The sequence below is a fragment of the Halichoerus grypus genome, chromosome 11, assembly GCF_964656455.1.
Source record: "Halichoerus grypus chromosome 11, mHalGry1.hap1.1, whole genome shotgun sequence".
In the NCBI taxonomy this organism is placed as follows: domain Eukaryota; kingdom Metazoa; phylum Chordata; class Mammalia; order Carnivora; family Phocidae; genus Halichoerus; species Halichoerus grypus.
In genome coordinates, this window is record NC_135722.1 from 46,002,203 (window position 1) to 46,023,371 (window position 21,169).

At 35.4% G+C, this 21,169-nt stretch overlaps 1 protein-coding gene across 4 annotated transcripts in view; it reads left to right on the forward strand.

Annotated features, from left to right (window-relative positions):
* Positions 1 to 21,169, forward strand: part of SBF2 (SET binding factor 2) — a 454,330-nt gene that overhangs the window by 286,349 nt on the left and 146,812 nt on the right. For all 4 annotated transcript variants that reach the window (XM_078058407.1, XM_078058408.1, XM_078058411.1 and 1 more), the window contains exons 15-16: positions 2,053 to 2,162; positions 3,926 to 4,075. In XM_078058407.1, coding sequence (XP_077914533.1) covers positions 2,053 to 2,162; positions 3,926 to 4,075 — 260 coding nt within the window. The remainder of the gene's footprint in view (positions 1 to 2,052; positions 2,163 to 3,925; positions 4,076 to 21,169) is intronic.

Here is a 21,169-nt window from a genome sequence, read left to right on the forward strand (position 1 = left end):
TATAGATAGATTTCTATTTCAGTCTATTCCACTGACCTTCATGTAGGGGAAGCCCCAGAGCACGCAAATTAAGAATGAGCATTTCGTACAGAAGAGTCATGTGAAATAATCTATTTAACCATCATGGTCATGCAGAATATCAGTGTTGCATGATTAAATCATTAAAAATGATTTGGGGGTGCCTGGGTGGCTCTGTCGTTAAGCGTCTGCCTTCGGCTCAGGTCATGATCCCAGGGTCCTGGGATCGAGCACCACATCGGGCTCCCTGCTCCACGGGAAGCCTGCTTCTCCCTCTCCCACTCCCTCTGCTTGTGTTCCCTCTCTCGCTGTGTCTCTCTCTGTCAAATAAATAAATCTTTAAAAAAATGATTTGAAGAAAACTGGTAAAATTTGAGTTCTATTGTCTAGTTAATTATATGGTGCCAATTGATTTCCTGATTCTGATAAAGCGCTATAGTTAGGTAAGATGTCACCATTGGGGGAAGCTAAAGTGATGAATGCATGAGTCTTCTCTGTACTATTTTGTAGCTTTTCGTGAGCTTAAAATTATTCAAAATAAGAAAGTTTTAAAAATGATTTGAAGGATATAAGATTTTGTATTAATGAAATGAAAGGGATGTTAATAAGTAAGATATGATAGTCTTTCTTCCTAGGTATGAGGGGAAGTGAAGGGATTATGCTTTTAGATTCCAAGAGCAGCCATAAAATATAAGGGGTCTTAAAAAGCAGAATCAGACCTATAAATATAGAGAACAAACTGATGGTTGCCAGGGGAGGGAGGGGTTTGGGCGAAATGGGTCAAGGGGAGTGGGAGATACATGCTTCTAGTTATGGAATGAATAAGTAACAGAAATAAAAGACACAGCATGGGGGTGCCTGGTGGGCTCAGTTGGGTAAGCGTCTGCCTTTGGCTCAGGTCATGATCCGGTCCTGCAGTTAAGCCCCAGGTCAGGCTCCCTGCTCAGTGGGGAGCCTGCTTCTCCTTCTCCCTATACCCCTCTCCCTCCTTGTGCTCTCTCCCTCTTGCTCTCTCTCATTCTCTCAAATAAATAAATGAAATCTTAAAGAAAAGACAGCATAAGGAATACAGGCAATGATATTGTAATCGCCAAATAACGGGACAGATGGTGGCTACACTTGTGGTGAACAAAGCATAATGTATAAACCTGTCAAATCACCAAGTTGTACACCTGAAACTAATGTAACGTTGTGTGTCAACTACACTCAAATAAAAAGAAAAAATATATATAAGGGGTCTTTCTTTTTGGCTTAAGAATTATTGATACTACATCTTTTGTACCAATGATACAGTAAAGGTGTTAGTGAAATTATACTTTTATTTAACTAATACTACTTTTATTTATATCCTTCTAATATTCTTTTAGTAAGGTAAATTTATTTTAAGTAATTTTAGCCTGTGTATTAGACTAGAATTATTCAATCTTATGGTAAAGGTACTGTACGTAGTTCATAGGACTAAAAAACCACTCCCAAGTTCATATAGCAATTCTTGAGCCATAATCATTTCTCTTTTTGTATAGTGCTTTCTCAATTCGTCTCTACTCAAATTTGTAGAATCTGATTTTTTGTGGTATGTGGTTTTTCTTTGGTAATATTTTAGAAATACCAGCTTTTTTGTTAGTAGTCCTCTCACATATAAGTATTACCTACTTTTGTCATGATACTGTACCCCAAACATTTATCAGTTTGTTTACAATTGAAGTTAAAAGAGGATGTTTACTTTTGATTAATAAAGTTTTACTGGGCAGTATGAATTAATTTGCGTGAGTTCATTTTATCATTGGAATCTCTCTTGTGAAATTATCCTCAATAAGTCATTGACTAGCCTGACATTTCAAAACCTAAATATGTAATCAAGGTAATGAAATGGAATACCTTCAATGCCATGTAACCGGGGAAAAGGATAAATCCTAAATGTTGGTCATGTAAATAGATACAGCCATATAAACTGTAAACAGTAATATTCCTTTTGCTTTTGTAATTGCCAAAGGAGTTTAACTTATTTATGTTGTCTTTACATTCCTCTGCTAGTTTCGATAATGGATAAGGTCACAACAGTTTTCAACAGTGCACAGAGATTGGAAGTTGTTAGAAACTGCATCTCATTCATATTTGAAAATAAAACATTGGAGACTGAAAAGGTAATAAAATGCCTTCTTTCCCAAGTAAGCGTTCATCATTTCCCTTTCAGATTTACATGTTTAGCTTGCTAAATGACCTCTCCTCTAATTCCATCTCTTTTCCTTATCAAGTGTCCTTTCATTGTTTAGATCATTTTATTTTTTTTTATTTTTTTAAAGATTTTATTTATTTATTTGACAGAGAGAGAGCACAAGCAGGCAGAGCAGCAGGCAGAGGGAGAAGCAGGCTCCCCGCTGAGCAGGGACCCCGACATGGGGCTCAATCCCAGGACTCCGGGATCATGACCTGAGCTGAAGGCAGCCACTTAACCAACTGAGCCACCCAGGCGCCCCTGTTTTGATCATTTTAAATGAATTGTCTCTAAGATTTAAAATCTTTGCCATGCCTAGTTATATGGCTACCAGAGAAATATTGATAGTGATTTTTTTCCTTAAACTTTTAAATATTGTTCTTTAAATCCTATTTTGACATATTACTTAGAAATTTAACCTTTTTTTAAAGATTTTATTTATTTATTTGACAGAGAGAGACACAGTGAGAGAGGGAACACAAGCAGGATGAGTGGGAGAGGGAGAAGCAGGCTTCCCACAGAGCAGGGAGCCCGATGCAGGACTCGATCCCAGGACCCTGGGATCATGACTCAAGCCAAAGGCAGACGCTTAACGACTGAGCCACCCAGGCGCCCCAAAATTTAACATTTTAAATATAATTTTATTTATTGTAAAGAATCTACTCAGAATAATAAATGAATTGTAAAAACAGTGGTATTCAACTTAAATGTGCCTCATTAAAGCACATTTTCTTGCCTTCTTTAAGAAAACGTGTTAAACATAATGTAATCTTAGTGACTCATCATAGCCCTGAACATCTATTACAAGAGGCTAAAGCATGAAAAGAGTAACATTTTTACCCTTATAGTAAATGACCCCAAGCCTTTTTAGGTTTTGACTTTTTTTTGGTTTCCATTTTCTCTTTTGCTTGAAGTGTTATAATAGACTTCCTTTTGCTTTTCTTGCTTTCAGGTTTTACATCCTGTTTCTTGTACCTGCCTATAATATTGTTATACTCTCAGACTTTTTCCCTTCCTTCTTATTTGCTCCTTTATTCTATATTTTTTAGGTTTTCAAAGTTAAATAAGCCTATTATTATTTTATATAAAGTACATTAACTAGGCTCTAAATGGTGAACTGGGAGAGACATTCTTCTGGGTGATAAAGTGAAAGAATTTTAATGCATAAATCTAGACATTTCTGTTTGTTGATCTGAGTCCTTTTCCCTTCTTTATTATGATATTGAAATGAGGAGAGGAGATGTAGAATTTTCTAGTCATAAATTAAAACTGACTAGTGATTAAATAACTTACCAATTTAAAAGAATAAAATCACCTGTGTTTCTTGTCATTTTAGTTTTTCCTTCTATTTTTGCCACAGAGATGTGGTCAGGTATTGGAAGAAGGTATCTAAGTGTCATGAGTGTTTTGGTAACCAAAGTTTTGTTGAGTTTTTTTATTAAGTGAAGTTAATGTTTTTTAACTTATTACATAAATCAGTTCTACTTATTTTTCATGCTGGCTTACAAATAAAAATAACGATAAACCCATCTATTTTATAATTGTTCTTAATAGCAAATCCACTCTTTTCTGGAAGTTTAATTCTAATATCTTTGTTAAATGGTTTATAGGGTGCACTTTAATTTTCAGTGTGATTGAATGTTGTTTTTTTCCATTGATACCTTTTGTTCATTTCTGCGTCTCTTGCCTTAGACCCTTCCAGCTGCATTGAGAGCCCTTAAAGGAAAGGCAGCAAGACAGTGTCTCACTGATGAGCTGGGTTTACATGTCCAGCAAAATCGGGCTATATTAGACCATCAACAGTTTGACTATATAATAAGGATGATGAACTGTACTCTACAGGTAATTTTTATTTCTTTCAGATTATTCCTAATATTTGAGAATACTTTTTATTTTCCCAGGAGATTCTGTAATTATTGATATGTCAAGTTCTTGTGCCTTCCACAGTGAATAGGATGAAGAACCAATATCCATACCATTTCTGTCAGAAACACTTATTTATTACTTGGCATAAATACTGAGTTTTTCATACTACTGTTGTTTTCTCTTGAAAAATACTAGGGTAGAGGAGCCTGGGTGACTCAATCAGTTAAGCGTCTGCTTTGGCTCAGGTCATGATCTCGGGGTCCTGGGATTGAGCCCCGCATCGGGCTCTCTGCTTAGCGGGGAGTCTGCTTTTCCTTCTCACTCTCCCTCTGTGCTCTGTCTCTCTCTCTCTCAAATAAAATAAAATCTTAAAAAAAAAGAAAAATACTAGGTTATTTTTTTTTTAAGCAAACTTTCTGAAAATGAAAAATGAAAAGTCATCTTTATGACATTCAGTTTTATGTTACTTAATGTTAGATTTTAATAATAATTTTAATTATTCATTTCAGTCAGTTTTTAGTTGTACTATTAAGGTAGAGGGTAATGAGTGATGGATAATTCAAGTTATAAATGAATTACTTGATTAAGTATTTGCTAAGCATCATGCATAAAGGTCAAAAAATACTTCTACTTGGCATCAAAATATATATATTATCTTACAGAAATAAACTTCCCATAAAATAGTGAAGACAATTTAGGAGAAGCGAATAATATGATTTCTCCATCCTGTCTCACATGTTAGATATTTTATGACATTGGCATCATATTCTTTACAGGTGATACAAATACTGTTTCTCAAACTTTTTGCACAAGAAGAATGTAATTAAATATTAAGAATTCAAAGACTATCTGTGAGACTCTAGAGAAAGTAAACAAAATGCATGTTAAATTCTGTTAGATTGGAAAATGAGAATTACTAGGTATAATTAATAATAAAATTTATGGGTGAAAGAAGGCCTAATTAAATGGAAAGATACACCATGTCCATGAGTTGGAAAACTCAATATTGTGAAGATATCAGTTCTCCCCAAAATAATCAATAGAGGCAATGCAATTTCCATCAGAATCCCAACTGGAAGAGCAAAAGCCTAAGAATTACCAACATATTCCTAAAACAACAACAAACTTGGGAATTTGTCCTGTCAGATATCAAAAATTAGTTTAAAAGAAGACATATAAGTAAGTAAAGAAAGAAAGAAAGAAAGAAAGAGAAAGAAAAGAAAGAGAAAGAATACATACAAATGGCCAAAAGGTACCTGAAAATGTGTTCAGCATCACTAATCATCAGGGAAATACAAATCAAAATCACCATGAGGTACCACCTCACATTTGTTAGAATGGCTATTAACCAAAAAGATAAAAGATAAGTGTTGTGAAGGATGTGGAAAAAAGGGAACCCTTGTGCACTGTTGGTAGGAATGTAAATTGATACAACCTCTATGAAAAACACAAAATTAAAACCAGAACAAGTATATGATACAACAATCCCACTTCTGAGTATATCCAAAGGAAAACAGGATATTGAAAAGGTATCTGCACCCCCATGTTCACTGCATTTTTAACAATAGCCAAGATATGAAAACAACCTAAGTGTCTATCAGCAGATGAATAGGAAAAGGAGATGTGGTATATATAAGCAATAAAAGTATTCAACCATGAGAAAGAAGGAAGTCCTGCCATTTGCAATAACATGGATAGATATTGAAGGCATCATGATAAGTGAAATAAGCCAGACAGAGAAAAATAAATACTACATGGTATCACAGATATGTAGAATCTTAAAAAAAAAAAAAAGTCAAACTCTTAGAAACAGAGTGAAAAAGTGGTTGCCAGGGCCTGAGGGGTGGGGGAAATAGGGAGAAGTTGGTAAGAGGTGCACACTTTTAGCTATTTGATGGCTAAGGCCTGAGGATCTAATTTAAAATGTGGTGACTGTAGTTGATAAAACTGTATTATGTACTTGAAATTTGCCAAGAGAGTAGAACTTAAATGTTTGTACCAAACATCAACAACAACAACAACAACAAAACAGATAAATATGGAAATCCTTTCATGATGTATGCTTATATCAAATCACCACCAGGTACACTTAAAATATTTTACCATTTTATTTATAAATTATACCTCAACAAAACTTAAAACAATTTTTAATTAGTTTAAAACTGTAGTAATTAAGACAGTGTGGTATTGGCACAATCATAAAGAGATTGACCAAAAGAACAGAATATAGAACAGAGTTCATAAACGGATGATGACAGATAATACACAGAGGTACACATATATGGGAATGTGACTTATAACAAAATTGTCATTTCAGATCAGTGACAAGAGGATAAAAAACTCAGTAAATAGTGCTGGGACAATTAGGTGACCATGTACACGAAAAATGTACAGATACCTCACTGGTGTACGTATACCACACTATACATTAAAAGCAGTTTCATGTGGACTAAAGACTTAAATATGAAAAGCCAACCTTTACAGTTTTTCAAACAATCTTTAAAGGAGATATCCTTGGGGCGCCTGGGTGGCTCAGTCGTTAAGCGTCTGCCTTCGGCTCAGGTCATGATCCCAGGGTCCTGGGATCGAGCCCCGCATCGGGCTCCCTGCTCGGCGGGAAGCCTGCTTCTCCCTCTCCCACTCCCCCTGCTTGTGTTCCCGCTCTTGCTACCTCTCTCTCTGTCAAATAAATAAATAAAATCTTTAAAAAAAATAAAATAAAATAAAGGAGATATCCTTGACTTTGGGGTAGGGATAGATTTGTTAAACAAGTCACAAATAGTGCTGATCTTAAAAGAAAAGATTGATAAATTTGACTACATTAAAATTAAGAATATAGTCTGTGACCCAGTGATTCCACTCTTAGATGAGCTCTTACCCATATACCAAGAGACATGCACAAAAATGTTCATAGGAACATTGTTTGAAATAGCAGAAAACAAAACAACTAATTTGCCAACCAGCATTAGAATGGATAAATAAATTGTGGTATCTTCAAACTCATTTCAAAGGATATTTTTCTCTGAAATTCTAACTTAAAATCTAGCATCAAAAATGCAATCTTGTAACAAGTACTCTGTAGTTTGTTTAAGCAAATTGACAAGATAGGAGATGATTCACCTTTACTGGAAGACATTCTTATTTTAAAAGGTATTTTATACTAACTATAATAGTTTATAATAATAGCAATAATTAAAAGCAACCTAAATGTTTACCATTTGGATATTGATTAATTTAATTATGTATAACTATTTGGAATACTGCTCAGCTACAACATAAAAAGAGTAGATCTGTAATAAGTGCCCATATGGAAAACTTCTATTATATATTGCTAGGTAGGCAAAACGGAAGTTACATAAAGTAGATCTAATATGATTCTATTTTTGACCTAAAATTACACGTCTGTATTATAACATACTAAAAATTTAGAAGCATATTTGCAGTAAATCCTAAATAATAGTTACTTCTGGTGTATGGATTAGGCGCACACACACACACGCATAGTTAAATTATATAAAACATAAGCATATATTTTATAAATTAAAAAAAGATTCTTTTTGTGGGAAGGACATCATTGAGCACCTTTATGAGAAGAATAAAACATAATAAATTTGACCTAAATAAAGCCACATCTTTTGTTACTTTGCTGCCCTTACTTTGCTGCTGTATTTATAGAGAACAAACGAATTTAATTAACAGATTCTAGGTCTCTAGAAGCCCTAAAGTTAGGTAATTTCTTGGTACCCTATGACTGCTGATAAAACTACAAAAACTATTTTAGGAAGCTTTTTTTTCATTAGTACTTTCTGTGCTGTTTATTAACTTAGGAATTAAGTTTTAAGGTTTTTTTAAATTTAATTTTAGCATACACCAATTGATCACTTATAGAAGAGCCAGGTACCCTCAGGCTATGAATATTTTCCTTTTTCATTTGAATAATCATATTTCTGGGGAGAAAAAGGCATGGATGTTTTTTTCTGCTTTCAAATACACCTGGGCTAGGGCGCTTAATATTTTTTAATTCAGTATTTCATAAGTACATAAAAATGGATCCTGTCTTTATTCCAGCACATGCTGTTGTTTAACATTATATAGAGGCTCTTCTCGGTTATAAATGGGCTCACATATGATATTTTTATTTTAATGGGTTATTTATTACTAACTTGGGATTTGTTAGTATTTATATTCTTGTTGCAACAATGTTACTTGTGGGGATTTAACGTGACATTCTGAACATTTTTTACAAAAGCATAGAGTTTCAAGGCAGAGAGGCCAAACATCTGTGTTGGTATTTTAAGAAAGAAACCTCAACTAAGTGAACTAATTTTTAGCTAGTGATTCAAAAACTTTAGTAATTTTTGCTTTTCGTGATTTTGAAGTTTTTCTGTCCTTCCCTGTCCTCAAGGGAAAATAAAGTGGAACATGAGTACTATAGGGGACTATTTTATTTATTAGGTTCTTTCAATGCCAAGGAAATTTTTTAAAGGACTGGTTTATAGAGGTTATAGATTATTCCTATGTATCATCTCATTTCAAATAACATCATATTTTGGGTGTTTTTATAACTGAGATTATTATAAATCTCTCCAAAAATATTATGGCCTTAACTTTTCATTTTTAGCAGAGACATGATTAAAACTTTAGCAGATACATGATGTCAAGATTGTAGCTAAAATTTTTTAAAGATTTTTATTTATTTATTTGTCAGAAAGAGAGAGAGAGAGAGCACAAGAAGGGGGGACAGCAGGCAGAGGGAGAAGCAGGCTCCCCAATGTGCATGGAGCCCATTGCAGGACTCAATTCCAGGACCCTGGGATCATGACCTGAGCCAAAGGCAGACACTTAACCCACTGAGCCACCCAGGCGTCCCATTGCTAAAATTTTTTAACAATAAATTATGATTTAAAAACCCAGTGAAGGGTGTTATGCACACACAATGAATCATGGAACACTACATCTAAAACTAATGATGTAATGTATGGGGATTAACATAACAATAAAAAAATTTAAAAAAAAACAACCCAGTGAAGTCCTCCATTTTCAGCATCATAAACAACTGCGTGCTAGAGGAACCCTCTCACTAATGTAGTAGAAATAGATCTTAGAAAACTTGTAAAAAGAAAAAAATTTTAAAAAGAAAAATACCCATGTGATTTTGATACATTGTTTCTTCTAAGGAGAAAAGGAAATTTCTAAAAAGCCTGTCTTCTATTCTCAAGAAAAGGACAAATAGGGAAAACCAAATTCTGAGCAGTTAGCAGTTGGGAAAACCAAGTTTGTGAGCACAATTAAGCATTGGCCTCTATAGGAGAGCTGTTTAAACCTGAGAGTTTTGTATTAGTCTGGGACATTAGAAGAGAAATAAAATAATCCCTATTCAATAGTAACATGCCCCTCACCCTTGCCTCTAAAAGAATCAATTGTAAATCCTTTCTGGAAGAATGCAGCCCCAAATTAGGTAGTCAGGATTCCCACAGATTAAATTCAATAAAATATGAACTCATTATTTAAAAATGATTGAATACCAAGGAAGTGAGCCAGTATGAATTAATGTCAACAGATACAACCAACAACAGATTTGCACTCTCCAAGACTATATTTTGGGATTATCCAACTTGAATATATAATTAAAATATTTAAATAAAAGATGGAGTACAAAATAAGCCAATAACCAGAAACTAACAAAAATGGACAGCTGAGTTTATATAATCACTTAAAATAAAAATTCAGAGGATGTGGAAAACTCAATATTGTTAAGATGTCTGTTCTCAGCAAATTGATCTATAAGTTGAATGCAATCCCAATCAAAATTGCAACAGACTTTTCTATAGAGATTGACAGGTGGACTCTGCAATTTATATGGAAATGCAGAGGACTTAGAATGGCCAAAAAATCTTGAAAAAGAACAAAATTGGATGACTTACACTACCTGATTTCAAGACTTACTATCAACCCACAATAATCAAGACACTGTGGTACTGACATAAACACCAACAAATAAATCAGTGGAAAGAGCACCCAGAAATAGACCCACATTTATGGGATTTTTGACAAAAGCACCAAAGTAACCCAATAGGGAAAGGGAAATTTTTTCCACAAATAGTAGTGGAATAACTGAATATCCATATGGAAAAAAATGAATCTCAAACTTTATGTCACATCAAACACAAGGATAACTTTGAGTTGTAGAGTATAGATCTAAACATAAAATTTGAAACCATAAAGCTTTTAGGGGAAAACACGGAATAGTTTCATGACTTAGGAATAGGCAACAGTTTCTTAGATCACAGAAAGTGATCACCAAAAAAGGGGAAAAAAAAGATCATTATACTTTATCAAAATTAAAACTTATGCTCATCAAAAGACCCCATTACGAAAATGAATAGGCAAAACTGGGAAAAAATATTCCCTATATATATATATATATATATATATATATATATATATATGGCAAAGAACTGGTATCGTGTTTATATAAAGAACTGCAAATTAAGAAGCTGAACAAATCAATTTTAAAAAATGGAAAATTTAAACAGATACTTCACAAAATAATATGTGACTGGTCAATAACCACATGAAAAAGGTCTCAATATCATTAGTCATCAGAGAAATGCAAATTAAAATCACTGTGAGAGACTACTATATAACCCACCCATATGCTAAGATTAGACTGACAATGCCAAATATTGGCAATGTTGTAAAGTAACTGGAAATCTTATACTTTATTGTTGAGAATGTAACCTGGTACAGTCACTTCAGAAAGAGAGTCTGAGAGAGTCTTTTAAAACTAAGCATATACATAATAAAATAAAATTAAAAAAAAAACTAAGCATATACCTATCCTATGATCCAACAATTTCATAATAATTGATGTCTGCTATTTACTTTGAAATGTACTAAAATAATATGGATTAATGGATAGATAGATGGATAGATAAATAATAAAGCAAGCCTAGTAAACTGTTCATGATACACCATAAGGGGAAATGTATAGGTGTTCAGTGTAAAATTCTTTCAACTTTGATATATGTTTGAAATTTATTGGTATTAAATAAGTAAACAAAGAAATACGTAATTACAAAAAACTCAGTGGATAGGTTAAACGTCAGTCTAGACACAGTGAAAGAATTCTAGTGAACTGGAATATACACGTGAAGCAATTACACATAGTGGAGCAGAGAGAAACAGGAAGATAGAAAATGTGGAAGAGAAGATACAAGGAGGGGAGAGTGAAGTGGTCTAATACAAATACTGTTCAAAGTGCTAGTCTGTGACAAGATAAGGAACTTGTGCTGGGATGCAAATCAGTGACTTTGTTTTCATTGAGAAAGTCTTACTATGAAAAAAAAAAAAGTAAGCTACTCAACATTGGGCTTAGTGTGACTTCAGCTCACGGTGGTCAGTATCTCAGAAAGTAACCAAAGATCCTGCCTTATTAAAGAGGAGAGGCTTCAAAGTCTAAGCCTCAGATTTTGTCAAGGCTGAGAATTTCAGACACCAAGAAAATGTTTTCATAAAAATTCATTGGTTGCTGGGTAGATTCTTATATTGGGCTCTTAGGCTGAGGACTCAGAATATAGGAAACCACAGAGGAGTTTAAAAGTATGAGAAAAAAGGCTTCTACTCTGCAACCCCAAACTTCCACATCAGATTGACTTAATCTAAATTTTTTTTCTGAGGTGGTTGATATCTTTATTGCTTTGGAGGTGGAGGGCAGGTGCTCAGGAGCTCTTGGGGTGGTTCCGGTTCTTCACCATTGTAGGCTTCTGGCTGTGCAGGATGATGCTGGCTCTGTGAATGGCATCCATGCACAGATCTGGGCAGTACTTGTTCTTGAAGATCACGTGCATGATGCTGCTGAGGGTGGCCCAGGCATTCTTGTTAATGGCGGCTTGCACATAGGAGGTGGCGGGTTTTCGCCGGTATCTCTACCATATGACCACCACTACGCCTTTGCCCTTGGCCACGGGCCCACAGTCTTGTGGTGAATCAGCCTGTTGTAGCGGAAGTTGTGAGCCTTCAGGTTATTGGGCTCGGTGCTGTATGTCTGCTTGTTCCTCTTGATCCAGAAGCTAGAGCATTTCCCCACAACCATACATTCTGGTTGGGTGGGTGGACACGGTGCAGCTCCACTCACTAGCATGGCTGGAGGTAGAAAGAGCAATCTACAAATTTTTAAGGACACTCATGCACTGTTTGTATGTATGAAGTAGCAAATTTGGGGATTTTGTTAAGTGCTGTAGTCTGAATATGTTCTCCCAGATTCGTATGTTGGAGACTTAACCCCTAAGGTGATGGTATTAGGAGGTGGGGATTTGGGGAGGTGATAAGATCATTAAGATGGAGCCCTCATGAATGAGATTAATACCCTTATAAAAGAGAGTCAACAGAGCTCCCTTTGTCCCTTCCACCATGAAAGGATATAAAAAGTCTACAACCTGGAAGAGGGCCCTCAGCTGACCATGCCGGCATCCTGATCTTGAACTTCCAACCTCCTGAACATGAGAACTAAATTTCCATTGTATAAACCACTCAGTCTGTGGTATTTTGTTAGAGCAACCCAAAACAGACTAACATATTAAGAGTATATTAATCAGTAGAATACATTTTACTTACCAAGGTAAGTTTTTTACTTCCTTCCTCTCTTCTCTTCCTTCATTTACTGATTTCTACTCTATACTAGTCTCTATACTAGATATGGAGATACACTTCATACTGAAGTGATTAAGATATCCTGGTTCTTAAGGAGTTCACAATCCAGAAGGAAAATCTCACAGGTAAATATATATAGTATAGTGGGATATGCACTGATAGAGATTTGTGTAAAACTCTGAATGCTATTAAAGGATTACTGGATTTTGAGTGGGAAGGACATGGTCACAGAAGGCGTTTGTCAGACAAGAATTGAAAGGGAAAGTATTCCAGATAGAGGAAGTTGTTAGTAGGAAAACAAATATAGAAAGGGCCTGTGTTTTTGAAAATTGAAAAATATTTCTGTGTTGCCAAATGTAGGGTAGAAAGATGGTGGGAGATGAGAGAAGTAGGTAGAGTAATTTCTGGTTAAAGTGAACAGATTGAATATGGACATTTAACCTCAGCCACTACCCAAAACTCCAGTAAAACAAAAGTAAAGGATTTTTTAAAATGTAGAAACCCACAGGCAAAGCAGGAGAGGAGACAAGAGCAATGACATTTTGGATACTGGAAAGCTGCTGTTGAATGACTTTATTTAGCAGACTCAAGACCGCCTTTTCCTAACTGATGGTTGTAAAAGCCTTGAAGCAGCCTAATTTGCAGAACTGCAAAAGGCTTAGGGATTGGGGACATCAAGTAATCTCTGAAAACAGGAGGTTTAGGTGGGGCTAAAACATTAAAAAGAGGATTGGTTGAAAGTCCCTTTAAGATGCAGTTGGATTGCCCGCCTAGGTAATTTTTCAATTCTGTGTAAACAGCCAGCTGCTCCTCCTTTACCCTTGTAGAAGATTAGAGGTTTGTTTGTTTGTTTGTGTATTTATTTTTAAGAGAGAGGACATCACTACCCTGGGAGACACTAGGTCTGGCTGAGGGAAATTCTGGTTTTCTGCAAACGAGAGTTAAGTGAATGCCAAATATTGAGAATACCAGTAGACTTTCTGCCTTCAGCTCCCAGAACTCTGGCAACTTGTTCTCAAGTCAGGAAATTGGAAAACAGTTCTTTGAGAAATGTGAACAGCCAGAGAAAAAGATTTTACTAAAGATACTGAGATTAGGAGTTTCTCATCCAAATAGCTCAACCAGATCATGCTAAAGTGGAGCTTACAGTCAGCAGACTTCACCATGTACACATTCTTTTTATTTTGTCATTCTTTGCTTTACTTTGTATGGAGTATGACCTAAGCAGAAGGACCCCTACAACAAAGTCAGTACCTACCATTGTTCCCCAACTCTGCTTTCATTCCCCACTCTCCCTTGTGAGAGAACCATCTAGTCATCATCCGTAATTGTCCTGTCCTTCTTCTTGGGTACGTGTATCACTCTGATGGCCTCCGACAACCTCAGCTTTCTTCTGGCTCTGAAACTGGGTTAGGCACAGTCACTACTACCCTCTAGAAATAGGCCCAAAGAAATTAAATAGTTTTCCCAAGTCACAGAGCTCATAAATCAAAGAGGTGAGTTCTGAATCTAGTTTTTGTTTTTTGTTTTTATTCACTCTGTGCCTTTCGCTCACCGATGCTGTGTTCTTCAAAACACAATAGGTGGCAATTAGGTGCTCTATAGCTAAATTTAAATTTAGATCAGAAGCCTGTATTCTGGAAACTTGTGGATCTTTTTTTTTTTCTTCCATTTTTTAAAATAACAGTTGCTATAGAAAAACTCAACCTGGGCGCCTGGGTGGCTCAGTCGGTTAAGCGGCTGCCTTCGGCTTGGGTCATGATCCCAGGGTCTGGGGATCGAGTCCCGCGTCGGGCTCCCTGCTCGGCGGGGAGCCTGCTTTTCCCTCTCCCTCTGCCTGCCTCTCTACCTACTTGTGCTCTCTATCTCTCTGTCAAATGATTAAATAATAAGAGTAGTGTTGTACTAGAACACAAGTAGACTAATAAACCATTAAATAGAGTACATAGAGACTTAACTGGTGTTTTTTTTTTGTTTTTAAAGATTTTATTTATTTATTTGACAGAGACAGAGTGAGAGAAGGAACACAAGCAGGGGGAGTGGGAGAGGGAGAAGCAGGCTTCCCGCTGAGCAGGGAGCCCGATGCGGGGCTCGATCCCAGGACCCTGGGACCATGACCCGAGCCGAAGGCAGATGCTTAATGACTGAGCCACCCAGGCGCCCCGAGACTTAACTGGTGTTTATGGGAACTTAATGGGTATCACAAATCAGTGGAGAAAGGAGAACTTATTTAATAAATGGTATTGGGAGAAGTGGATCACTGTGAAGAGAAAGCATTCCTAGATAGTGACACTTATAAAGATATTCTTCAGATAGCTTAAACATCTATAAGTAATGATAGAACTCCAAAGTTAATAGAAATGAAGATGAATATCTTTGTGACCTAAGGGCAGGGAAGAAATTCTTAAAATTTAAAATTTAAAACATCGATGCAGTAATACAAAGTAAATGTAAATGTAAATACAGGCAATAGAAAACCAGATGGATTTCTTAAGTTATTAAAACTTTTTTTTAGGGGTGCCTGGGTGGCTCAGTCATTAAGCATCTGCCTTCGGCTCAGGTCATGATCCCAGGGTTCTGGGATTTAGCCCTGTGTCGAAGATTTATTTATTTTAGGGACAGCACTCATGCATGAGTTGGGGGAGAGACAGAGGGAGAGAATCTCAAGCAGACTCCATGCTGAGTGTGGAGCTCAGTCCACAACCCATGAGATCATGACCTGAGCCAAAATCACAAGTTAGACGCTTAACCAACTAAGCCATCCAGGTGCCCTAAAACCTTTTAATCAATGAAGGACAGCATGAATGAAGTTAATATACAGATGTTAATTAATAGACCAGAATTCTTACTTGTTTTACTATCTAAAATCAACAAGGAAATAATATCTGGAATACACAAAAACTTTCTCTAAATCACCAAGAGTTAAACAGCAACCCCAGTGAAAATTGAAAAATGTGGGTCACCTGGGTGGCTCAGTTGGTTGGGTGCCTGCCTTCATCTCAGGTCATGATCCCGGGTCCTGGGATTGAGCCCCACATTGGGCTCCCCGCTGAACTTCTCCCTCTCCCTCTGCCTTTCCCTGCCCCTCATGCTTTCTCTCATGTGCACTTTCTGTCTCTCTCTCTCTCTCTCTCTCAAATAAATAAAATCTTAAAAAAAAGAAAATTGAAAAAAGATATGAATAGGCTCTTTATAAAAGAGAGAACTCGAAAAGCTATAAGGATATATAAATTAAAATAATAGCTTTATCTTCTTACTTAAGACTGGCAAAAATTAGAAAGTAGAATAATGCAAAGTGTTGGTAAGGGTGGCAATATAGGAATCCTCATTCCTCATGCATTGCTGGTGAAGAACAGAGATAGGTGTAGTTATTTTGGAGAGCAATCAGGTGGTACTTAGTCAAAAGGAGACTATGTACATACCCTCTAACACAGCAAAGTCCTGAATAGATGACTGAGGGAGAGAGGGGGGAGGAGGGGGATATTAAAAGAATTATTAATAATCCTTGTGATAAAGTACAATGTTTAGATTTGCCCTTGTCTAATATGTGAATTAAAATAAGGATTTATTATACATCTGTAATTAATTGATGCTTGTAGATTCTTTAGTCCATATATTTACTTATTTTTGAAGAGAGGAAGAGTAAGGACAAATTTGGAGGCCCTGCTAATCTGTCACTGCCTTTAAACCTTCAACTTTGATGATGCAGTTGACTTGCAGAAAAAGCTAAATTCCATTTACTACAGAGCTGCACATACACTAGCTCAGAATGCAAAGAAGCTGAAAGGAAGTCCAGCAAGAGCTTGGAGGAGCTGCAGACTTGACTGACAAGATAAGCCAGAAGATTGGTGACACTATGCTGACCTCTAAACACAAACATGGGTGCTGTTCCACTCCCACCTTTCAAGTCTCTGACAATGCTACTCAGAACCATCTAGAGAAAGGGATTCTAGAACACATGGTTCCAGTGTAGTTAAATTGACTCTTCTTCCCAGTCAGTACCCTAATTTAACATGAGATCCTTTGAGGCTGTGAACTCCAGTTGTATTGTAATTCACCTACAGGATTATACTTTGTTACGATATTTAGACATCTCAACCCTGCAGCTACAGGATCTTACTTATTTTTAAGAACAATCAGAGAAACTGGTTCCTTACCTGACCTTATGATAGAAATTTAACAACTTGAGCTTATTACAACCTTTCTCCAAATTCTCTAGTACATTTTGAAACAACAGACTAGCCTCATTGTTCCTCTTATATGAATTAAAATATTTATGGCAACAATTACTTGGTTATCTATAGGCACTTGATTATAGTTGTCTATTGGTGATAATTTAATTGTTTTGCCATTGAGTGCCATGGACTACCAGTTTCTCATTAATTACTGACAAAAGACTAATAATGCTTTTTGTCTTTAATAACTATTTTTATTAATACTTTTAGAAGAGTTTTAGTTTCACAGCAAAATTGAGGGGAAAGTATAGAGATTTCTCATATACCCTTTGTCCCACATATACATAGCTTCCCCCATTATCAGCATTCCCCACCTGAGTGGTACATTTGTTACAATTAATGAACCTATATTGACACATCATAATCATCTGAAGTCCATAGTTTACATTGTTTCACTCTTGGTGTTTAGACAACCGGATGAGATATATCCATTACTGTGGTATTATATGGAGTATTTTTACTACACTAAAAATCCTCTGTGCTCTGCTTATTCATCACCCCTTCCAATTATTAATGCTTTTGAATTTCATCGGATCTAAAAACCAATTCCAGATTTCCATCCTTAAGTTGCGTTACTTCTGAAACAATTATTGGTACAGATCAGGAAAATCCTTAAGTAGCACTCTTCATTTTCTGCAAGTTTGTTGTATTATACTTCTCTCAGTTACATCTGTCTAAATGTGTAGAAAAGACCAACAATAATTTCCAAATATTCTGGGCAGTAAAATAATTGCTTTTACAAAAGGAATTTAAAATACTGTCTTAGCTAGTTATATCAGATTGCATTGAGTGTTTACTATAATATCTAAGGGATATTTAATGGAGATTTAACAGACTGCTGACAGTCATGGATTTGATGTTCTTTGTGTTGACCATTTGAGAACAATTTATGATAAATAGTAATTTGTATTTTTGGTGAGGCAGAAATTTGAGCTGTGCATGTAATGCTATTATGTGTTCGTCAAACAGTAGCTAGTATGTAAACTTTGCTAATCATGATTCATTCTGCATCTGAACTTGACCTTGTTTTCAAGTAGTCATTGTGTGACTCAGGAAATTCTGTTTGTGAAATACATAATATTTATGACATATGTATTGTTTAAAGAATAGTAATAAAATAAATACACATGTACCCAACACCCAGTTCAAGATATAAGATTAACACTGAAGTCCTTGGGAGCTCCACCTCAACTTTTCCCGCTCTTCCTCTCCCTTAGCACCATTCTCCTAAATGTGATATTATTCATTCCTTTGCTTTTCTTCATGGTTTTACCCAATATGTATACTTTTAAAATATAATTCAGTTGAGTTTTGCCTGTTTTGACCTTCGTATAATTGCAATCATCCTGTTTTTTTCATTGATACAATCAGTATTTGTTGAGCAGCTGCTCATAAAGCTCATCCATCTTGATGTATAAAACTATGGTTTGTTTACATTCATTGCTGTATGAGTCCATGCTACTGTTGAAGGCTATTTAACTCTGGTAATGAAAGCAGTGTTGTAACTGAAAACACTGTTGTTGACCATTCTTATCCACTGATGCACTTGTACAGGAATTTCTCTTGAATAAACACATAGAAATGGAATTGCTGAGTCAAGAATGTGTACAACTTCACCTTTACTAGATTATGACAAATTGTTTTCTAAAATATCTTTACAAACTTACACTCTTACAACAGTGTATGAGAGTTACTGTGACTTTATTAATTTTAAATTCTACCGGTCTGGTGATTGTTAAAGGGTATATCACTGTAGTTATAATTTGCATTTCCTTAATAACTAATAAAATGGAACAGTTTTTCATGTTTATTGGCTTTGTATATTTTCTATGTAAGGAAATGCCTATTTGCTTCTTTTGCCCTTTTCTTCTTTTGCATTATCTTTTTCTCATTGATTTATGAATCTGAATTTATGAATCTGAATTTATGAATCTGAATGCCAAGCTATTCATATTGCAGGTATTGCTTCCTAGTTTGTGGTTTTCTTTTGGTTTTCTTTCTGATAATTTTTGGTGAATGTAAGTTTTTTATTTTAATATAGTCAGTTTCATTAATTGTTTCCTTTATGGTTTATACTTTTTTATGTCTTGTGCAAGAAAACCTTTCCTACTGTGAGGTCATAAAGATATTCTTATATCCTCATAAAAAATTTAATAATTTTACCTTTCATATTTAAGTCCTTAATCTAAAATTGATTTTTTTTTGTGAACCTGTATGAAGTAGAGATCCAGTTTATTTTTTTCCAAATGTATAATCAATTACCTGCAGAACTATTTATATAATAGTATATCCTTTTTCCAATGATTTGGTATGACCCCCTTTTCATACATCACATTTCTATAAATATTGGGTCTGTTCAGAATTTCTGCTTTGTAAATCTGTTTGCCTATTTTCACAAAAGCATTTTATAGTCTTTTTTAAAAAAATATTTTATTTATTTTGAGAGAGAGAGAGCATGAGAGAGAGAGCATGAGCAGGGGGAGGGGCAAAGGGAGAAACAGACTCCCCACTAAGCAGGGAGCCCTATTGGGACTCATTCCCAGGACCCCCGGATCATGACCTGAGCCAAAGGCAGACATTTAACAGACTGAGCGACCCAGGTGCCCAAAAGCATCATATAGCCTTAAAGTTTTACAATGAAAATGAATTTAAAATCTGCGAGACAAGTCCCCATGCTTTATCTTCCTAAGGAATATCTTGCCTATTCTTTGCCCTTTGCTTTTCTATATAATTTTAAGAATCACCTTATTGAATTCCGTGAGAAACTCTAGTGGGACTTTGATTAAAATTATGTTGAATCTGTAGGCTAATTTAGGGAGGAACTAACATATTCACAAGTCTTTCTCTCCATAAATATAGTATATTTCTTAATGTATATAGGCCTTTACTGTGTTTTAATAACTTTTTTGCATTTTATTTTATTGTTAAATGCTTCTTTTAAAAGTTTTAATTTTAATTCCAGTTAGTTAACGTACAGTGTAATATTAGTTTCACTTGTATAATATAGTGATTCAGCAATTCCAACATCACCCAGTGTTCATCACAAGTTCACTCCTTAATCCCTGTCACCTATTTAACCCATCTCCCCACCCACTTCCCTTCTGGTGACCATCAGTTTGTTCTCCATAATTAAGAGTCAGTTTCTTCATTGCTCTCTCTCTGTCTCTGTCTCTGTCTCTCTTTCCCCTGTGCTCATTTGTTTTGGTTCTTAAATTCCACATAAGAGTGAAATCATATGGTGCTTGTCTTTCTCGGACTTACTTCACTTAGCATTATACTCTCTAGCTCCATCCATGCTGTTGCAAATGGCAAGATGTCATTCTTTTTTAATAGCTGAATAATATTCCATTGTATAAATATACCATATTTTCTTTATCCATTCATCTATGAATGGACACAGGCTGCTTCCATTGTAAATAATGCTGCTATAAGCATAGGGGTGCATGTATCCCTTTGAATTAGTGTTTTTGTATCCTTTGGGTAAATACCCAGGAGTGCAATTGTTAGATCATAGAGTAATTCTATTTTTAACTTTTTGAGGAAATTCCATACTGTTGTCCAGCGTAGCTGCACCAGTTTGCATTCTCACCAACAGTGCACAAGGGTTCCTTTTTCTCCACATCCTGGTCAACACCTCTTGTTTCTTGTGTATTTGATTTTAGCCATTCTTACAGGTGTGAGGTGATACCTCGTTGTGGTTTTGGTTTACATTTCCCTGATGGAAAGTGATGGTGAACATCTTTTTACATATCTGTTGGCCATCTATATGTCTTCTTTGGAGAAATGTCTGTTCATGTCTTGTGCCCATTTTTTAATTGATTTATTTGGGCGGGGTGTTGAGTTTTATAAGTTATTTATATATTTTGGATGGTAACCCTTTATCAGATATATCATTTGCAAATATCTTCTCCTATTCTGTAGTTGGCCTTTCAATTTTGATTGATTTGTTTTAATAACATTTTATTATTTTCTCCATGACAGTCTTTATACATCTTTTGTTAGATCTATTCCTGGTTACACTCTCATTTTGTTTTTACTGTTGTTGCTATCGTAAATGGTATCTTTAAAAATTACATATCCTAATTGCTTTTGTCTGATGTATAGAAATATAGTAAGTTTATGAATGTTGCAGACTTCATTGTATATAATAATTTGTCTGCATATTCTTTGTAGTTCTTTATAC